This window comes from Dipodomys ordii, unplaced genomic scaffold (genome assembly GCF_000151885.1).
Source record: "Dipodomys ordii isolate 6190 unplaced genomic scaffold, Dord_2.0 Scaffold41, whole genome shotgun sequence".
NCBI lineage: Eukaryota > Metazoa > Chordata > Mammalia > Rodentia > Heteromyidae > Dipodomys > Dipodomys ordii.
This window is the reverse complement of record NW_012267257.1, coordinates 2,712,529-2,732,160: the sequence shown is the minus strand read 5'-3', so window position 1 is coordinate 2,732,160 and position 19,632 is coordinate 2,712,529. Positions and strand designations below refer to the sequence as shown.

The 19,632-nt window shown below is 37.5% G+C and overlaps 1 protein-coding gene across 1 annotated transcript in view; it reads left to right on the top strand.

Moving 5' to 3' along the window:
• Positions 1-7,278: 7,278 nt before the first annotated feature.
• Positions 7,279-19,632, top strand: part of Ndufs4 (NADH dehydrogenase (ubiquinone) Fe-S protein 4, 18kDa (NADH-coenzyme Q reductase)) — a 70,064-nt gene continuing 57,710 nt past the window's right edge. The window contains exon 1 of the mRNA XM_013018659.1: positions 7,279-7,415. Coding sequence (XP_012874113.1) covers positions 7,318-7,415 — 98 coding nt within the window. The 5' untranslated portion in view covers positions 7,279-7,317. The remainder of the gene's footprint in view (positions 7,416-19,632) is intronic.

Sequence of the window (19,632 nt, the reverse complement as noted above, 5' to 3'; positions counted from 1 at the left end):
GGGACCACAGCATTTAATCTGGATTAAAAAAAGAAATTAATCTTTATCTGGGGAGGGATGGAGAACAGGGAAATGGTGTAAGATCCATGGACTGAATTAAAGATAAATTAAAGAAGAGCTTGAGTCACCAAACCCCTCCTACTTCCTCATTCCTTTACCATAGAGAATAGATCTTGTCTTCATGATCTAATATTCACATTCACACCTAGGAAGACAAATGGAAGAAATAAAAGGGAGAACATGAAAGATAACTGCTATTTATGTTTTAAGGAAATTGCTCAGAAGTTATTGTATGACATTTCCTTTTATTTCATTGGCCAGAAACTAGTTATCTGGCTATTTGTAGTCATGTTGAAAAACAAAAGGAAAAAGAAAGCTTATCCTAGCCAGATGTAGTGGAGCACATGTGTAATCCTAACATTCAGCAGGTTTAGACAGAAGGACAAGTCTTCATTCCAGGGGTCAATTAAAAAAAAAAAAAACGGATTTTTATTCCTAAGGACAAAAGAGGAGAAAACTTGAAATAGCTACTATATTTCTTCTGATATGTGCATTTGCCCACATTTTACCTCTAAAATAAAGATATACAATTGGCTCAGCTGTTGCATTTTTTTCTTTCTTAATAGTTACAGAACATAATGATGCATTTTATAGTTGATGACATCTTCTACTGGAAGAAGTATGGTAGTATTTTGCCAAGAGAGAGAATATTGGAGAGGAGGAACAGATTTGCTTGGAGTTAGGAAAGAGGGAAGGAATATAATTAGTTTTGTTTTTTTACATAGTAAGTTTGAGAATGGCATATACTGGTCGAAAATTTAGGATTGAAACTCGAGAGTATGAAGAGACATATGATCAAATTGATGTGGGAAAACCAAGAATTTTGACTGTAGTTTTTAATAATGATTTCAAGTTCTTTATTATAGGTAGAAATTATTTCATTGGCTGATGAAGTCTTAGCAACCTGCCAGATGTCAAGCTAATATTTTCAGAATGATAAGGATTTGTGTATATGAAAGAGAGGGAGAGAGAGAGAACACAAGAGAGAGAGAGAGGGGAGAGAGAGAGAGAGAGAGAAAGAGAGAGAGAGAACTGGAAACTGGGAACTAAGGTTTGAACTCAGGGCTTCGTACTTGCTAGGCAGGCATTCTACATGTTAAGCCATACCTTCAGTTTAAGATTGATAAGGAATTAATTCAATTTTTTAAAAATTAAAGTAGCCATGAAAAATAAGATGCCATTTAAAATTTTTGTTTGTAGGTAGTAAGTTATGGTGGAATTTTGTCATGTCTATAGTGAGTGTATGTAAAACTTCTAATACAAATGTCTGGTTTTAATTTAAGGTTTTCTGGATGTTTTATTAAAGACCTATGTGTAAGGGGAAAAATTAAAAACAGACAACTTCAGATCCACTGTAAATTTCACATGCCATCAGAAAGATTAAGCTAAATGTTTCTTTTGGCCACCATGCATGAAATGCAAGCAAAAAGCTGATTCACATTTTACAATTCCTATTTGAAAAATAAAATGGCATTCAGTCTTAGCTATTCTATTAAAGTTATTGATATAATCTCTTCTTTAGGGAATATCATTAAAAAGAATAAATGTACACAACAAATTATTCCTATTCAATTCATTGTCTAGTATTTGAAATATCCAGTATTTGAAATGTAACACTTATGGAAATAAAAGGGGATAATTATTTTTACTTTTAACGCAAAGTTAGTAAAAGGTAGATTTATGTTTCAGGTTTCTTGCCAGCAATACAGTTTCTTGATGGAGATATCCAAAGGTTTCTAAAATTTTATCTTTGATTAAATACTTTTTCTGAATACCTTTGGATAAGTGGATGTTAAATCCACTTATGGATATGACAAAATTAACAGGACTTAAGAAACAAAGGACTTCCACTCATCTGGTCGAATCACTACTAAATAGCCTCATGCTGTTGATCACATGTATGGTATATATGTGTACACCGAAAGGGGAACTAGGAAGACGACACAGAACTAGAGGGAATTAAGGAAAAACATATAGCAGTGGGACCCATCAGCTGCACTGGACATTGACCAAAATGAACTAAGCAACTTAATAGCAGAGATGAGAGGGAGGGAACAAGTGGGAAAGAGGGAACAGCTGATACTATGCAAAACAAAAGAAATGTACATACCACCCAATGTGGAAGAAATAACTGTATCGCAAAGCTCATCGAACTCATCGAACTCATAAATATTATAAACCGTGATAGACAATTTGCTCCAGGAAAGTTAGAATGTGTTTGTGACTTTAACTGAGCATCATTATCCCACAATACTGTGAAATTTGGGAAATTATGTAACCACTTAATCACAATAAAAAATTTGAAAAAAAATACACAAGAAAAAAAATAATCAATTTTTAAAAAGGGCTTACAGATGAATCAATTAATTGAATTTGTCTAGCAAGAGGGAAGCCCTATGTACAACATCCAGTTAGCTTCATTCACTTGTTCCTAAATAAATTATGTATTGACAACAAGGTTGGGTGAGACATGTATAAAGGTATAAGCTGTAATGCCAGCACTCAGAGGCTGAGAGGATTGTGAATTAGAGGCCTGCTCTACATAAAAAGAACTTGACACAATTTAAAGGGGAAGGGGTAAACTAGGGTAGGTTCCAGAAAAAATTATCTACAGAAACAGATAGGAATTTTTCTCCTCAGTTAATCTTCTTTATATCTTGATAGTCAACTATGCTGCATTAAATCCAAAGCAAAGGAGGTGCTAGAAAAGAGAATATCATCCTAGGGAAGGCTACAGAGTTGACTTCGTCACAGAAGTTAGAGTACTTTTCTTGTTTAAAAGGATAGGAAAATGTGTTATGGATTGGAGTATGTCAAATAAAGTCTTTAATATTTATTATCTAATGTAACAGGAAGTCTATAGGTATTTTGATCAGAGTTGGTTTAGAAGTTGGTTCCATCCCCAAGATAAGGATTCAAATGTTTTTTCTTGCTATTGTTTCTAACATATTTATAAGATGATTTCTTTGTTGCTTTGTATGTCCCTCCCCCACGGTATAACCCCTGTTTTCACTGTATTTGATGTTGGTATAATTTGTGGAGGGGAAGGGAAAAAACAAATTGTTTAAATAGGGATACAGGTGGGAGGGAAAGACAGGGGTGGGGGGGGGAGATGGGAAGGGATGGTAAGGGGAAACAAAGGAGGAGGCAACAATGCTTGATAAGAAATGTACTCATTACCTTGCCCATGTAATTGTAACCCCTCTATACGGTATTTTCACAATTAAAAAAAAAAAAGACTAAGTTGGTTCCATGTTGGCTCATTGATGTCATTTTCTCTCTTAGTTTTTTGTTTTTTTTTTTCCGGTTGTGGGGCCTGAACTCTGGGCCTGGATGCTGTCCCTCGGCTCTTCAGCTCAAGGCTAGTGCTCTACCACTTGAACCACAGTGCCATTTCCGGCTTTTTTCTTTTTGCTTATGTGGTGCTGAGGAATTGAACCCAGGGCCTCAGGCATGCAAGGCAAGCGCTTCTCTCTTAGTTTTATTCTCTTGTTTTATTCTCTCTATCTGTCTCTCGGTCTCTGTCTCTGTTTCTCTGTCTCTCTGTCTGTCTCTCTGTCTATATCTGTGTCTGTGTCTGTCTGTTTCTGTCTCTCTGTCTCTGTCTCTCTCTGTTTCTGGCTCTGTCTCCCTCTCCTTCTCTCTCTCCAGAAGTCTTTTATCTCAGAAGATATTTCTGATTCCACTGGCCTTGTGTATGATCATGTGTTAGCTTCAAGAACTCATGAAAAATAAGTATATAAGAATTTTAGTCTATTGAAGGAGTTAGGTTCCATCAGCCAGGAAATGGAAGGTTGGAAGAGCCTGTAAGATACTCAGATTCTACCACATGCAGTAAGTCTAAAGAAAGTAACTCAAGGATGTGATTTAAAGAGCAAAATAGAAAAACTAGAAAAGAGATAAGGAAGGGCACTAGAGTAAGTCATAGCCTATAAAAGGCTCAAGGTCAGGAAAAAAGACAGCCTATTAGTACCATGGAAAGTGGGCTTGAGAGGGAAATGGGGATCAGACCATGTGATCCTGTCAAATTAGGAATTTTGTCTTCATCCTGAGGGATATGGTAAGCCATTGGACGGATTTTTAAAAGGTGCTATTTTATAAATTGGAGACCAGAATGAATACGTGACCCAGTAGGGAACATAGTAAAAGGTGAAAGAGAGAATCAAATTGTTTAATTTATTAATTATTGAGTGCTAAGTAAGGAATTCTTTATTTGACCAACATCTATTGCAGTTACAACAATTGTTTCTGGAAGCATTACTGTGAAGGTAAGGAAAAGTTAAGTCCAAGCTAGAGGAAGACTGATTGTATTTATGAAAGGATTTTTTTTGCTCTTATTTTACCATTTATATTAATCATAGAAATTTAATAAGGCAGTGATACATAAAATCGATAAGTAGAAAAAAATAAAGCAGGAAAGACATGTTGAAATAGCTAGGGTGGAGTCAAGATTGTAGACAAAGGCAGTTGGGAAGAGCTAGCCTATGAAGATGACCTATGAACAAAGACCCATGAGGCACTCTGTGGGGAGGGAGATAGGAAATGAATATTCCAGATCTTAGGCATAGGGAACATCAAGTACAAAGGCCTACAGATAGAGATGTGGATGGTATATTCCAGAAGTATCAGAGAGATGAATGAGTCTAGAATGCGGTGACAAGAGCAATCAATGAAGTCAGTGAGCCTTTTAAGATGTTTTTTTTTTTTTCTGTAGTGTTGGAACTAAACCCAACGGTTACTCATACTAGGCAAGTGCACTAAACTATACTTTGTGTACCACTAAGCTATACTGCCAGCTACTGTGTAGAGTATAAATGTTGTAATAAGGTCTTTAGCCCATGGGAGTGTTTAAAACACAGTGACTTGATTTGACTTCTATTTCAATACCTGTGTTTGCTGTGTGGAAACTGTTAAGTGGTTATTGACAAATCTATCCAAGAAGTTGTAGTGACTTGGATCTCAGTAGTAGCGTAGAAGCAGGAGACAGAGTCAAATTCTGGATCTGTTTGAAAAACTAAGTGAACAATAAATGAAAAAGAGGAATTAAGAATTGCTGCAAGGACATTGTAAACAGCCTAGTTAGGCACATATTAACATGAATCATTGTTTCAAGAACATCTATTATACTCTAAAATTAGCATTCTTCAGAATATCATTTGAGAAATAAAGTTTAAGGACATTAAATGAATGAAAAGCTTTGTCAATACCCAAGAGGCTGAAGCTGGATGGTAATGAACTGGAAGCCAACCTAAACAGTATAGTAAGACTGTCTCTTTTTAAAAAAAAAATTATTAGGATACTGAGGATATAGTTCAGTAGAAGACTATGTTTCTGAGACCTTGGGTAGATCTCCAGTACTGGAAAACAACAATAACAACTAAATAAATACATAGCTTGTGACCTAGCAATCTCATTTTGAGGCATTTATCTCAGAAAAATAAAAATTTGTTGCACAAAAACCTGTACATAGCTGCTCATGTAATAGCTCTGAATAAGAACTGATGACATGTGCTATAGTAGGTAAATGCTTTACAACTTGTGGTTTGTACATAGCGTGGAATACTACTCAGTAATAAGGAAGGGCCAACTTTTAACTTGGAATAACTTGGATGGATTTCAAGGGCATTATTCTGAATTCAAAAAGCCAATCTGAAAAGGTCACTCATTGCATAAGACTATCCTCAAAGTGTAAAAATTATAAAAATGGAAATAACCTTTGCCAAGGGTTGAGAAGGTACAGTAGCCCTACGGAGAACTTTGTTGTGTTGGAAAACTTTATCATTTTGATAGGGGAAAAATTGACATGCGTGATAGAGTTACACAGGACTGTACCCTCTATCCACATCAATTTCTTAGCTTTGAGCTTGTTTTTTTTTGTTATATAATATGTAATCAATCAGGAAAACTGGGTGACAGGTACACAAAACCTCTCTGTATTGTATCTGTAATTTCCTATAATTCCATCATTTCAAAATGAAAAGGCTGGAAGAAAAAACATCCCTCTGGCCATTTGTCTCTCTCACTTGCCTTGCTTCATGTAGATTTTCTTACCTTTTTCTTTTTTCCACCTTTCTTCTAAGTAAATCCTTTAGTTGGTCATAATACAGAATCAAGTTATTCTTCATCCTCTTTTTAATCGTTATAATTTAATTAATGTTTGCATGTTCTTGGTTTTGAAAGCAGGAATATTCTTTCTCAAACAAATCTGTTTAAAAAACAAAATAACCTCCATTTCATTTTTTATAATCCATAGTAAATCATTGTTCTTTCAGGTGAGCAGTCTACGATTCAAACATGTTCCCAACATTTGTTTTATATGTACTAAGAATGAATAATATTTTGAGGGCTACAGACATGTATTAGTGGTAGAATGTATTTATGGCATGCACAAGGCCTTAGTTTCAGTCCTAGTACCAAAACAATTATAATAATAAGGACAATAATAATCCTGATGTCTATGGATTATAGTCACCCATTTAGGATGTAGTGTTTTTATGGATTATGGTCACACATTCCGGACAGAGTAAGATGTTATTGTTTGGTAACCTTAACACTGAATATTATGTTCACTAAACAATGTATACACATATCAAGTATACACTCATAACTCAAAATATGTTCAATTATGTGTATCAAAAACAACATTAAACATTTAAAAAGCATTATGTTCCATTGGGTTTCATACAAGTCCTTACATCAAAAAAGAAAAAGAAAGGAAGGAGGGAAGGAAGAAAGGAAGGAAGGAGACAGAAAAAGAAAACTCCTTTGCCAGGCCAGATTTTTCGTGTGGAAAAATATTATCATCATAACTATAAAACATCAAACTAAATACAGCTCTGATCTGAGGGCTTGCAAACTGAATCTGGCAACACTTTGGGAAAGTACTAGTCTGGTTTCTCAAAGAGCCCTCGGGCTCTGCCAGTGAGCCCAGCCCCGGATATTCTGTGCTCTTTGAAAAATTATGAGTTGCAGGTGTTTAAATGTTCAAATATTTTCTTTTGGTCTTTTCAGAACCAGTGTAAATAATCAGCCCTACTAACTAACAATGATTAATTTTTTTTTAAATAAATTGGCCTCTGCATCTTTCTTCTTATCTCTTTCAACCATACTTTTGAACTCCTGTCTAAACCTCAGTATTAAAAGGAAAACAAAGCACTCCAGGGTTGCAGCGCGTTAGGATTGCACGGGCTTGAGAGCGAAGGAAGTTAGTCCCTCGCGCGGACCCGTCGTTACATCCCGGTGTTTGCCGACGGCAAGATGGCGGCGGCCTCAATGTCAGCGGCGCTGAGGCAGGCGTTGTTGGGGACCGGAGCGGCGAGGACCGCGGCCGCGGCGGTGTCCCGAGTTCCGTCCAGGTAACAGAACTGTCAGGTTTCTTCTTCAAGCTTTCAGGTCCCTCCGCTTTTGCGGAGTCCGTGCGGCCCGAATCCCGGAGGAGGAGGCGGAGGCGGCCCGGGGCCGGCGTCCTCTCGCTGACCCTTTCCTGCCGGGAGGCCGGGCGCACCGGGGCGCGTGTGGGCGCGGGGCGCCGGGCCCCGGGCGAGGCGTGCGGGCGCGGGCCCGCGCGAGGGGCGCGGAGGGAGGCGGCGGCGGGGCCGAGGCGGCCCGGAGCGCCGGCGCGGAGCTGCCCGGGCCCTGGGTGCCGGCCTCGGGTGCCGGCGCGGAGCTGCCCGGGCCCTGAGTGCCGGCCTCGGTGCCGGCCTCGGGTGCCGGCGCGGAGCTGCCCGGGCCCTGGGTGCCGGCCTCGGTGCCGGCCTCGGGTGCCGGCGCGGAGCTGCCCGGGCCCTGGGTGCCGGTCTCGGTGCCGGCTTCGGGTGCCCGGGCCCTGGGTGCCGGCCTCGGGTGCCCGGGCCCTGGGTGCCGGCCTCGGTGCCGGCCTCGGTGCCGGCCTCGGGTGCAGGCCTCGGGTGCGGGCCTCGGTGCTGGCCTCGCGCCTGTTCCCCGTCAGCCCGGCCCTTCCGTCCGTCCGTGGGCTCGTCTGGTATCGGGTGCGTGTCCGAACAGCCGGGTTATTTCCTTTTCTTCATCAGTCTGCAGAAGGGGGAAAACTTTTTAGGAATTTCACCTGGGTGTGCTACCCCCCTCCCCACCCCCGCATAACACCACGACTGGCAATGCTGGAAGGTGATCTTACTTCTGCTTTCTTTCTATGTTTCCGAGATGGAGGGGTGGCTGGCATGGAACCCAGGACTTTGAACGTCAGATGTGAGCTCTCTACCCCTCACTACGCCTTCAAGCTTAGAAAGACATTTTTTTTTTTAAGACTGGTGGTAGTACTGGACAGGTTTCCCATCCATTTTTACTGTAGTTCAGACATTGGTGGTTATTATTGTATTGCCTGGCAGCAGTTTTGTGATGGTGGTCTTTTTTTCCTTTTTTTTTTCTTCTTGCTACATCTCTATATTTCTCTTCAATTTTCCTGAAATACAATATAGGAAGGATACGATAGACACACTTAGACGGAGTAGGCATTTTCGTGTACTAAATATATTTTATCGCTCTTTTTTTCTCACAACTTGTTAGTGTAAGTATTAACCAGGAGTTTTATTGTCTACTGCATGTTTTGGAGACTATACTAAATATTTTAGACTAAATATGAAAGGCTCCTTCCATCCCCCAGAAAAGTGGGTAGTTAAAACTTGAATACAGAACCTATTCAGCGTTACATTGAATAAATACAGAGGATATGCAGAATTAGTAAGAGTTAATTAGAACTGACTCTTGTGGGGGAATTTTATTAAGGCAGTGGGTGTTTTGGCCTGAAAACAGTGTCCTAAGTAGAAGAGTCTGGGATCTGTAAAAGGCTTTCTGAATACAATAAATAGTAGACCAATGCATATATAACAGAGTCACTGAAAAATGAAGGTTCTAATGTTGGGGACAGGAAAAAGATAAATTTTTAACTGTTCTACATATGGGGAACATGAGGAGTAGCAAGGTGCTTCCTAAGGTAAAATACTCCACTGAGTAACCTACTGCTAATATAGCATCAGTATACTTTATTTTTCCTTAGACATTAGGGGAATTAATTTTGCATCCCCAAATAATAATGTACTTATAGTAGCCTAGAATTGAAAACTACTTCTAGAGAACCACTTGTGTTTGGTAACCAAACCCCATCTTGTATGTCTATCTTTTTTCTTTTTTTTTTTTTGTGGTGGTGGGGGGCTTGAACTCTGGGCCTGGGCACTGTCCCTCAGCACTTCAGCTCAAGGCTAGCGCTCTACACTTGAACCACAGTGCCACTTCTGGTTTTCTAGTGGTTTATTGGAAGTTAGAGTCTCATGGACTTTCTTGCCTGGGTTGGCTTTGAACCTTGATCCTCAGATCTCAGTCTCCTGAATAGCTATGATTACAGGTGTGAGTCACTAGCTCCCAGCTTTGTATGTCTATCTTTAAGACACAGCAATTATGTGGTTGGAGTTAGATGATACTAGATTTTGGGAAACTGGTGAGATTACTATTATATAGACTTAATAGTTTCTGCTTGCTTATATGCTGTAAGAGATTTGAAAATAAAAATTTAAATTATGATGACCTTTTGTATCTTGAAAACTTAAAAACCCAGGAAAATAATCTTAAATACAAGCTAGCACATTTTAAATTTTATGCTTTTTCAACCCAGAGAATTTATGATATGCATCTTACTTAGAGGAAATTTTTGCCTCCTTTTCCTTACGTATTGTTTGGAAGGACTTTAAAAAAAATCATCATAATTTGAGAATAATGAGGATCTGGAAAGGCTGAATGGAAAAAGAACCAAATAATGTTAATTCCACATGTAAAGTTCATTTTATTGTAATACTTAAAAAGACATTTGCAAGTGGCATAACATTTCAAATGTCTTGAGTAAAATACAAGAGAGTGGGATTGGTAAGGCAGGCATGTGGTAATAAAGTGAGTTGGGAACCAAAGAAAAGGAACTGTCAATGGAAAGAAGCCAGGAGCTACTACATGAACATTTGAATTTAGTTATATGTCAATACAAACTTGAAAAAGCAAGAAAGTAAAAAAGAAAATAATGTATAGATAAAGAGAAGGAAAGTTACTGAAATAAGGAAGGTGACTTACCATTTCCTAAGATAGAGCCTGACACGTAAACTGGCTATCTACATTTATTAATTTTTCCCATAAGGGATTTTCTAGAAAAAATTTAAATCCCACCCTTACCCCATCCTGGGAATTAAGCCATGTTTTCAGCCTCTTTTTGTGTTGGTTGTTTTTGAGGTAGAGGTTCATTTATGCCCTGGCCTGCCCGAACTGCCATTCTTCTACTTGTGCTGGGCATAAAGTGCTTGTAGTAGCACAGCAATTGTGCTTCTCCCATAGCTGTGATGACAGGTGTGTACCACTGAGCCCAGCCATTGGTTAGGATAGAGTCTCCTAAACGTCCATCCCCCATCTTCACTTCCTAGGAAGCTAGGAATGATAGCTAGATTATAAGTGTGAGCTAGATTATAAGTGTGTGCTACTTCACCAGGCCCAAATTTAACTATTGAGGCAATTAATCACATAAGTTGGCACTCTCTTTCAAAGCAGCAATACTTGGACTCAGGATTTAAAAAAATTTTTTTTAAATTTTATTACAAGGGGGATGTCAGAGGGGTTACAGTTATATAAGGAAGGTAGTGAGTACATTTCTTGTGGAACAGTGTTACCCCTCCCTTGTTTTTTTTTTTTTTGTTTTTGTTTTTGGTCCAGTCGTGGGGCCTGAATTCTGTTGGGCGCTGTCCCTCAGCTCTTCAGCTCAAGGCTAGCACTCTAACACTTGAGCTACAGTGCCACTTCCAGCTTTTGTCTTTTTGCTTATGTGGTGCTGAGGGATTGAACCCAGGGCCTCATGCATGCAAGGCAAGCACTCTACCACTGAGCCACCTTCCCAGTCCCACCCTCCCTTGTTTTTTACCCACTTTTCCCTCCCCACCCTCCCCCACCCCTCCTCCACTCTCCTCTCCCCCAAATTGTAGTGTTTATTTCCAACATAGTGTCTTGGGAGTATTGCTGTTGCATTGTTTTACCCTTTTGGACTCAGCATTTTTACTGCAGTGGTGTTCATTCATTTTAACATTCATATATTTAACTCAATCTGATCTCATCTTTCTTGTATTTGCTTCAAACATAGCTCATAGCATAGTAGGACCTCAGAGATTCTAAAGTATACTATGATTTACACATTTACATGTGAATACTTATCACATATATGGGTAAATATATTATCTAGTGAAGAGTGATTGTGAGAAAAAGCAGGAAACCTGTTTTCCTATTCTGATATTTAGGCAGTATTAGACTGATCAATGAAAGCCAGAGAAGCACTAACCTAGGTAAATGTGAATAAAAATGTATGCAATGCGTATTTTTCCTTATTATTTGCAGTGGTCTGAATTGAGAATATTCACCTGGAACCCTGTTAAATTTCTGGATTGAAGTTGTCATAAATATAATTGTATTTATATACTTTGGCAAGTGCTCTGATTCCTCTTTTTGGACAGCCTACATGCTATCTCTGATCTTTTTTTTTGCTCAAGGGTAGTGTTCTATCATTTATACCACAGCTCCACTTCTGACTTTTGGTGGTTAATTGAAAATAACAGTTTGATGACTTTCCTGCCTAGGTTGACTTTGAATCACAAACATCAGATCTGTCTCCTGAGTAGTCAGCATTATAGGCTTGAGTCAACCTTCGCCTGGCTGGTTCTTCTTTTGTATTCAAATTTTCCACATCCAAGATGTGGAGATGAGTTTATTTGGAAAAGGATGCTTATTAAAACATGAAGTCTTCTTTAGAATTAGAGTGACCAGCTTCACTTGAAATTTTAATATGTAAGGTTTGTAGAGAAAGGTGAACAACTTGATTCCCAAGTGTAGTACTTGCTGGAAGAACTGTATTTGAGGATGGAGTGAATATTAGCATTCAGATGGAACTCAGGTTATCTTCACTATGTAGAGTTAACTTTAAATAGAAAAGCATCTAAAATTATTACCCTTTGGTAAAACCTGAATATCATTCTTGTTATATTTATTCTGAGCAAAAATAAATAACAGCTACATTTATTTCTAACAATATTAGTCCATGTGTCCAGAATTTCCTTGATATTATCTCTTGAATTACCCATAGCAACCTTACAAACTCAGGTGTTCCTATCACTATTTTAAAGATGAGGAAAAAAGTACCAAAATGAAATCTTTTTAAGTTTACACTGCTAGGTAATAGTTTGATTTAGCCATCCAGTGTAACTGAGTATGCTGGGTTTTTTTAAATGATGAATATTACTTAATTAAAACTTTGTTGGTTTTTTTGTTTGTTTGTTTGTTTTGTTTGTCTCTTGTACCAGTCTTGAACTCAAGGTCTAAGCTTTTGTTCAAGGCCAGTGCTCTACCATTTGAGCCATTGTTCCACACCATTTGAGCCATAGTTCCACTTCTGGCTTTTATTTTATTTTTTTATAGTTTATTGGAGATAAGAATCTCATGGGCTTTTCTTCTGTGTCTCTGAACCATGATCCTCAGATCTCAGCCACCTGAGTAACTTGAATTGCAGGCATGAGCCACTAGCACCCAGCCTATTTTCAGCTTTTTGATGATTAATTGGAGATAGAGTCTTAGGGACTTCCTGCCTAGACATGCTTGGAACCTGCAACCTCAGACTTCTGAGGATGCTAAATAGGCATGAGCCACCAGGACCAGACTGTAACTTTACTTTTTGTTTGCAGAGTTCAAAGATTTTGATAAAATCTTATTGCACATTATATAGTTTATTATAGTGGCTTTCATCTAAATATCTGAATATTTTAGTAAATTACTTTGTTTTCTCATTTCATGAGAGTAACTAAAATGCAGTGTTCTTAGGAATTAGCTGTTTGATCCCATTTGCACTCCCTAGACAGAATTTTTTTTTGGGGGTGGGTCAGGGGGTCAGTTGTGGGACTTGAACTCAGGGCCTAAGTACTGTCCCAAGCCTAGCACTCTACCACTTTGAGCCACAGTGCCACTTCAGTTTTCAGGTGGTTAATTGGAGGTAAGAGTCTCACAGACTTTCCTGCCTGGGCTGACTTCAAACTGCAATCCTCTGATCTCGCCTCCTGAATAGCTGAATTATAGTATAGGTATGAGCCACCGGCATCTGGCCCTAGACAAAATTTTTTAAAAAATGGGATCATACTCTAGTTTTGTGAGTTTTCAAATGTTTGTTGTTCATTAGAGTCACATTTTGTATGCATCCCAAATTTAAATGCCTTGGTTATAATTGGTTATGTAAGTATAGGTACAGGCTTAGCTTAGGAATCTACACCTGAAAAGTATTTTTTTTGTTTATTTGTTTGCTTTTCCCAGTACCTTTCATGTTGTATCTTGAAAGATTTAAAAATTATCACCACCCTCCTTGACAGGGGCGTAAGAGAGATTTTCAGAATCAAACCAAATATCTTCTATTTTTGCTTATTTTCCTATTCTAATTAAGTTTTGTGCTTTCCACTCTACAGAGGTGACTTTTGTTTAGTCTTGTTTTGTTGTTTTTTTTTTTAATGAGGAAAATATTTTCTTAAAGGCAAAGAAGTTATTTTGGTTATTTTGGAGAAAGCAGGCCTTATTACTCCTCTCTAGAGACTCTTGTTCTTCCTTTTGGAAGGGCTCAGGTTTAATATACCACAGCTGTTGAACTCTGCCCTTCAAAGTTTTAAGAAAGTGTTTTATCCTTTAAAATGGAAATGTGTTTTTAAGAGAGGTGGTCTTTGGCGGGATATAGTTCTCTAAGAAAGTTTCTTGCTTCTTTGGAGTCCTTTTGTTTCAGTGATTTCATAGAATTGTTTCAAATGTTGGGGAGCACTCTCACTGTCTCTGAGAGAAAAGATCTGACTGCTTTTGTAGTATGTTTTGCTGTATCCTTAACAAAGCTAGATGAAGAGTCCATTTCTTTGTGTTTTCTAGGGCTCAGAAATATGTTCTTTCCTTTATTCAACCACTCCATACATAAGTAAATGGTCCTTCAATAGGGCTTACTAGACAAAAGATCCTGTTCTAGATGACTGTTCAGCGAGCCATATGCTTCTCCTAAAAATGTCACTCTGTCTTGATGAGCTTTAAAGTGAATGCAGATGTTTTGAGTCTTTTGAGGACCACCACTCTTTGAATGGAGAAAACACTATAAACTTTTTGGAGATTTTTTTTTTTCAGTATACTTACAGAACTTTGCATGAAATTTATAACTTTTTTTTAGTTTAATGAAATTAAGCTTCAGTAGACATTAGTAATTTGAATTTAATTCTTAATGTTTGTGTTACACGTGCAATTTGGAGAAATAAAATATATCTTGATTTGGTTTTTTGTTAAGATCTCATAGTTATTTGGTCTTTTAAAAATGGAAGTTAAAGTTATACATGGAAAAGTGATACTTTTTGTTGGAAGGTATACAATTTTGTATATTCACTATTTTTACCTATGTAGGTTAGTAACTCTAGAAGCTATGGTGTGTAGATTCATACAATATTTAAGTTGTAATATCCAGTCCCATTTTTTATTTAGGAACTTGTAGAATTCTTGCTTATTGATTATTTAACTCTTGAGGAGTTATAGTGAATTTCTGCTAGCTTTCGCAAATACCCAGTGCTAGTCAGACTTTTCATGCCTTGATAGAAACAGATACTTGATAGAAACAACTTAAAAGGGAGGAAAGATTTGTTTTGGCTTACAGTTTCAGAGGTTTCAGTCCATCATCTGCTTGCTTAATTGTTTTGGACCTGTGGTGAGATAGGTTATGGCAGAGCAAAACTTGCTTTCCTCATGTCAGCTAGAAAGCAGAGAAAGGTTGCCAGGGACAAGCTATAATCTCCAAGGTGTTTATCAGACCTAGGGATTTTGGGGTGGAATCTTTAGGGTCCTTTAAGTATAGGGTCATAAAATCTGCAAACAGGGTATTTTGGCTTTTTCCTCCCTTATTTGGCTTTCCTTCTCCCCCTTTTTTCCTGTCTTATTGTTCTGGCTAGGAATTCCAGTGCTATATTGAATAGGTGTGGAGAGAGTAGATACCTTACCTTGGTTCCAGATATTAAGGAAAATGATTAACATTTTTCCTCATTTAGTATGATGTTGCTGTACAGTTGTCATATATACAGTTTATTATGTTGAGATATGTTGCTTCTATTTCTAGTTTTTTCAGATCTTCGGCCCTGGGTTAAATTCCCAGCAATAAAGAAAGAAGGAAACAGACAACTTATTTTTTTTTATTGTGAAAATACCATACAGAGGGGTTATAATTGCATGGGCAAGATAATGAGTACATTTCTTATCAAGCATTGTTGCTTCCTCCTTTGTTTCCCCTTCCTATCCCTTCCCACCTTCCCACCTCCTCCCCCAAAGTTGTAAAGTTCGTTTTTCGACATTTGTACATCTCATTGTTGCAATGGATCCACCTGTATCCCTATTTAAACGATTTGTTATTTCCCTTCCCCTCCACAAATTATACCAACATCAGATACAGTGAAAGCAGGGGTTATACCGTGGAGGAGGGACATACAAAGAAACAAAGAAATCATCTTATAAATATGTTAGAAACAATCGCATGAAAGCAAAATCACTTGAATACTTATCTTGGGGTTCATTTCACCTAACATCAACTTACCTGACCTTTTCTGCTTGACTCAGACATATACTAGTTATTGCAAATAAGGGAAACCAGGGCCTATGTTTCTTTGGGCCTGGCTTACTTCACTTATTTTTTCTAAGCTAAGATATGGAACCAATTCAGAAGCCCCTCAGTAGGTGAATGATCAAGAAAATGTGGTATATATACATAATGGAATTCTGTGCTTCCATCAGACAAATCATTATAATATTTATCTTTTTCTTTGTGGTATATTATTTTTAGAATTTTCAGTAGAGGCAATACTTAGGTTTGTACTAAAGACTGATTTCAAAGCATGAACTCTGCCACCTAATCCATGCTTATGTCCTTTTGCTTTAGTTTGTCTTTCAGATACGCTCTCACATTTTTTTTTAACCTGGGGCCAAGTCTCTGTCTATGATACTCCTAAGTTGATCTCCCAAGTAGCTAGAATTACAGGATATGCATACTAGGATCATAGGCATGCACCACTACACATTACTTGTTCTCCTGAGATAAGATCTTATCAACTTCTTGTTGCTTGGACTGGCCCTGCAATGTGATCCTCCTATCTCTGCCTTTCATATAGTTGGAATTATAAGTATAAATTACCATACCATGTCCTAGGTCTTAGAATTTTCACTGATGTATAGATGAGTATAACCACTGCCATAATCAAAGTACAAAATATCAAATGCTTCATTAACCTCTCCCTCCCCCCTAAAGAATCTCTCATACTATTGTTCTCTACCTCCTTATAGTCCTGGGCTTCATTTGGCTTTTCTGTATATCTATAATATAGTAATTTTGAGAGTAATATAAACGGACTCATATAAACGACAAATCAGCTTATTTTCTTCAATATAATGCCATTTAAGATTCTTCTAAGTTGTATATTTTTGTACTATTTACTTAATACTACTTAATGATTGTTATAATCCATTGGTAGATTTATTAATTTTTTTATCCATATATCTGCTGAAGAGTATCTGGATAATTTATTTGTTTTTGGCAGTACTGAGAGATTTTAGATTGCTAGCTAGTCTACTACTGAGCTACTCTTCCAGCCTTCTGGATTATTTCTTTTAAACTTTAAAAATGGAGTTACAATAAACTTTTTTTTTTTTTTTTTTTGGTTGGTCGTGGGGCCTGACCTCTGAGCCTGGGCGCTGTCCCTCAGCCCTTCAGCTCAAGGCGAGCGCTCTACCACTTGAGCTACAGCGCCACTTCCGGTTTTCTGGTGGTTTTTATTGGAGATAGGAGTCTCAAGGTCTCTCCTGCCCCGGCTAGCTTTGAACCGCGATCCTCAGATCTCAGCCTCCTGAGTAGCTAGGATTACAGGCGTGAGCCACTGGCGCCCAGCTTACAATAAAATAAACTTTGTACCCAAGATTTTGCATGATTTTCTTTTCTTTTTTTTTTTTGGTTGGTCGTGGGGCCTGACCTCTGAGCCTGGGCACTGTCCCTCAGCTCTTCAGCTCAAGGCTAGTGCTTTACCACTTGAGCCACAGCGCCACTTCCAGCTTTTTCTGTTTATGTGGTGCTGAGGAATAGAACCCAGGGCCTCATTCATGCAAGGCAAGCACTTTACCACTGAGCCACATTCCCAGCCCATGATTCTATTTCTTTAGATTTCTTTAGAAGAGATACCTGAGAGATACCTGAGAAGATTTGGGAGTCATAGCTAAAGAATATGTTTAACTTTGTGTGAAGCTGTCAAGCCAGGCATAGTGAAACATACTTGTAAAATCAGCAGGTGTATCATGCAGTTGAGGCCAAGCCTCAGTTACCTAGTTGAGACCTTGTCTTAAAATGAAGCAAAACAAAAAAGTCAAACTAATTTTCAGAGTGGTTGTACTATTTTGTTTTCTACTATAAAAACATGAGAATTGTAGTTGTTTTGCATCCCCATCTTAGTTGTTTCAGCCATTGTAGTAGGTGCATAATAGTGTTCCTTTTAAGAGCTAATAAAAATCAAATATCATTAAATTTACTCATGTAAACTGTACAATTTGACAGTTTTTAGCATAACAGCAGAATTGTATGACCATAACTACATAAAGTTCTATATTTTTATCACTCCTAAAGAAACCCTGTTTCTTTTCAGTCACGCTACTTTTCTCCCTTTACCTCATCCCTAACTAATCCCTATTCTATTCCTTGTCTTTATAAATGTGCCAATCATGGACATTGTATAAAAATGCAGTCAATAGTTGGTGATTTTCTTATGGCCAACTTGTATTTTCAAGGTTCATCTCAGTTGTAGAATGTATTAGTACTTTATTCCTTCCTATTGATGAATAATCTATTGTATGGACATACTGTATTTTATGACCTTAAAGTTTGTAAATTCTATGAGCTTTAACAACATTTATCTGAAGAGTTGATGGATGTTGGAATTGTTTTCACCTTACATGTCTTTGACCCATTTTTAAATTGGAGGTTAGTTGTTCATTGCTCTTCATGATAGTTGTTAAATAATTCTGGATCAAAGTCCTTTGTCATGTGGGGATAAAAACGTTTTCTCTGCTTAACCAGTGCTTGTGATTGAGCTTCCATTACAAAACAAAAACAGACTCCAAAAGAAAAAGATACAAAATTAACAGACTAACAAGAGAAAAGCATGCCCTTATGTGTAAGTTTTACCTTACCTGGAAGTTCTCATAAAGAAATGAAGACCTAGAGTCACAGCTAAACATGCATATTTTATGTTTAGGCTTGATGAAATTTGGATAGCCAGGGCAAAAAGATGAGATCTAAATTAAGTGGCAGTAAACTGGGAGAAACTTTGTATGGCTATTTGTTCCAGTTCTTCTCTGTATCCTTCAGAAGAAAAGGGATGTTCCTTTCTTGCTAGAGGGAGAGCACCTTTTACATTAAGAGCCTGTAGATCTGCTTCTGGGAAGTCTGGAAAATCTTTCTTAGGTTTTATAACCTATTTCCAAGAAGCAGGACAGGAGATCAGAGATCTTTTTGTTTGTACTGCTTTTTATCATGCAAGGTAGTATATTTTGGAGTAATGTTTCAGAAATGTGGTTTGTAATTCCCGCTCACCACTCCCTCTTCCCCCACTTTGTAGCTTTTCATTATTTCCATCACATAAATGCTCTTACCAATTTACTAGTCTTTATCTTTATCATTATGTATCTAAGCGTTCTTTGTCCAATTATCTTTTCTATATTTTATCCTTAAACTTTCAAAGTTTTATCTTTTGCATTTAGATCTTTGATCCATTTTAAGTCATCTTTTATATAAAATATGAGGTGTGAGTCAAAGGTAATTTTTTATATAGATTTTTATTCCAATGCTATTTATTATATTTTTCCCTCTTATTATTGTTATTATTTTACACAGCTGGTGATTGAATCTAAAGGCGCCTTCATTCTAGAAAAGGGCTCTACGATAGAGGCATGCCTCAGCCTATTTAATTGTTTTCATACCTTTTTCAGTAGTTGTATTTGTTTGAATCTGTTTTTGCATTCGCTTTGTTTTGCTGGTCTAAATACCTTTATCTGTACCCCATAGTTTTTGTTACTGTAGCTTTCTATTAAATATGGTTTGTCTTAAGTAGTTATGACTTTTCCAATTTTTATGTACATAAACACATACATGCACACATACCTTGCTTTTCACTTTCCATGTAAACTTTGCAATCAAGTTGTCTATATCTGAATAAATCCTAATGGGATGATGATTAGTACTAATTGAAAGCTGTAGGTTACTTTGGGGGAGTTGACATTTTTACTTTGTTTTCCGATTAGTAACTATGTTGTGTTTGACATTTATTTTTTTTGGGGGGGGAGTCATTTATTGATTTCTTTCATGAGTGTTTTATAACTTAATTTCTTTGCATGTTTTGTTAGATTTACCCTTAAAGTATTTTAATTTTGGAGCATTAAAGTAAAAAGGCACTATTTTTAAGTTTTCATTTCTGATTGTATTTTGGTGAATATAGAAATACAAATACATAAATGATT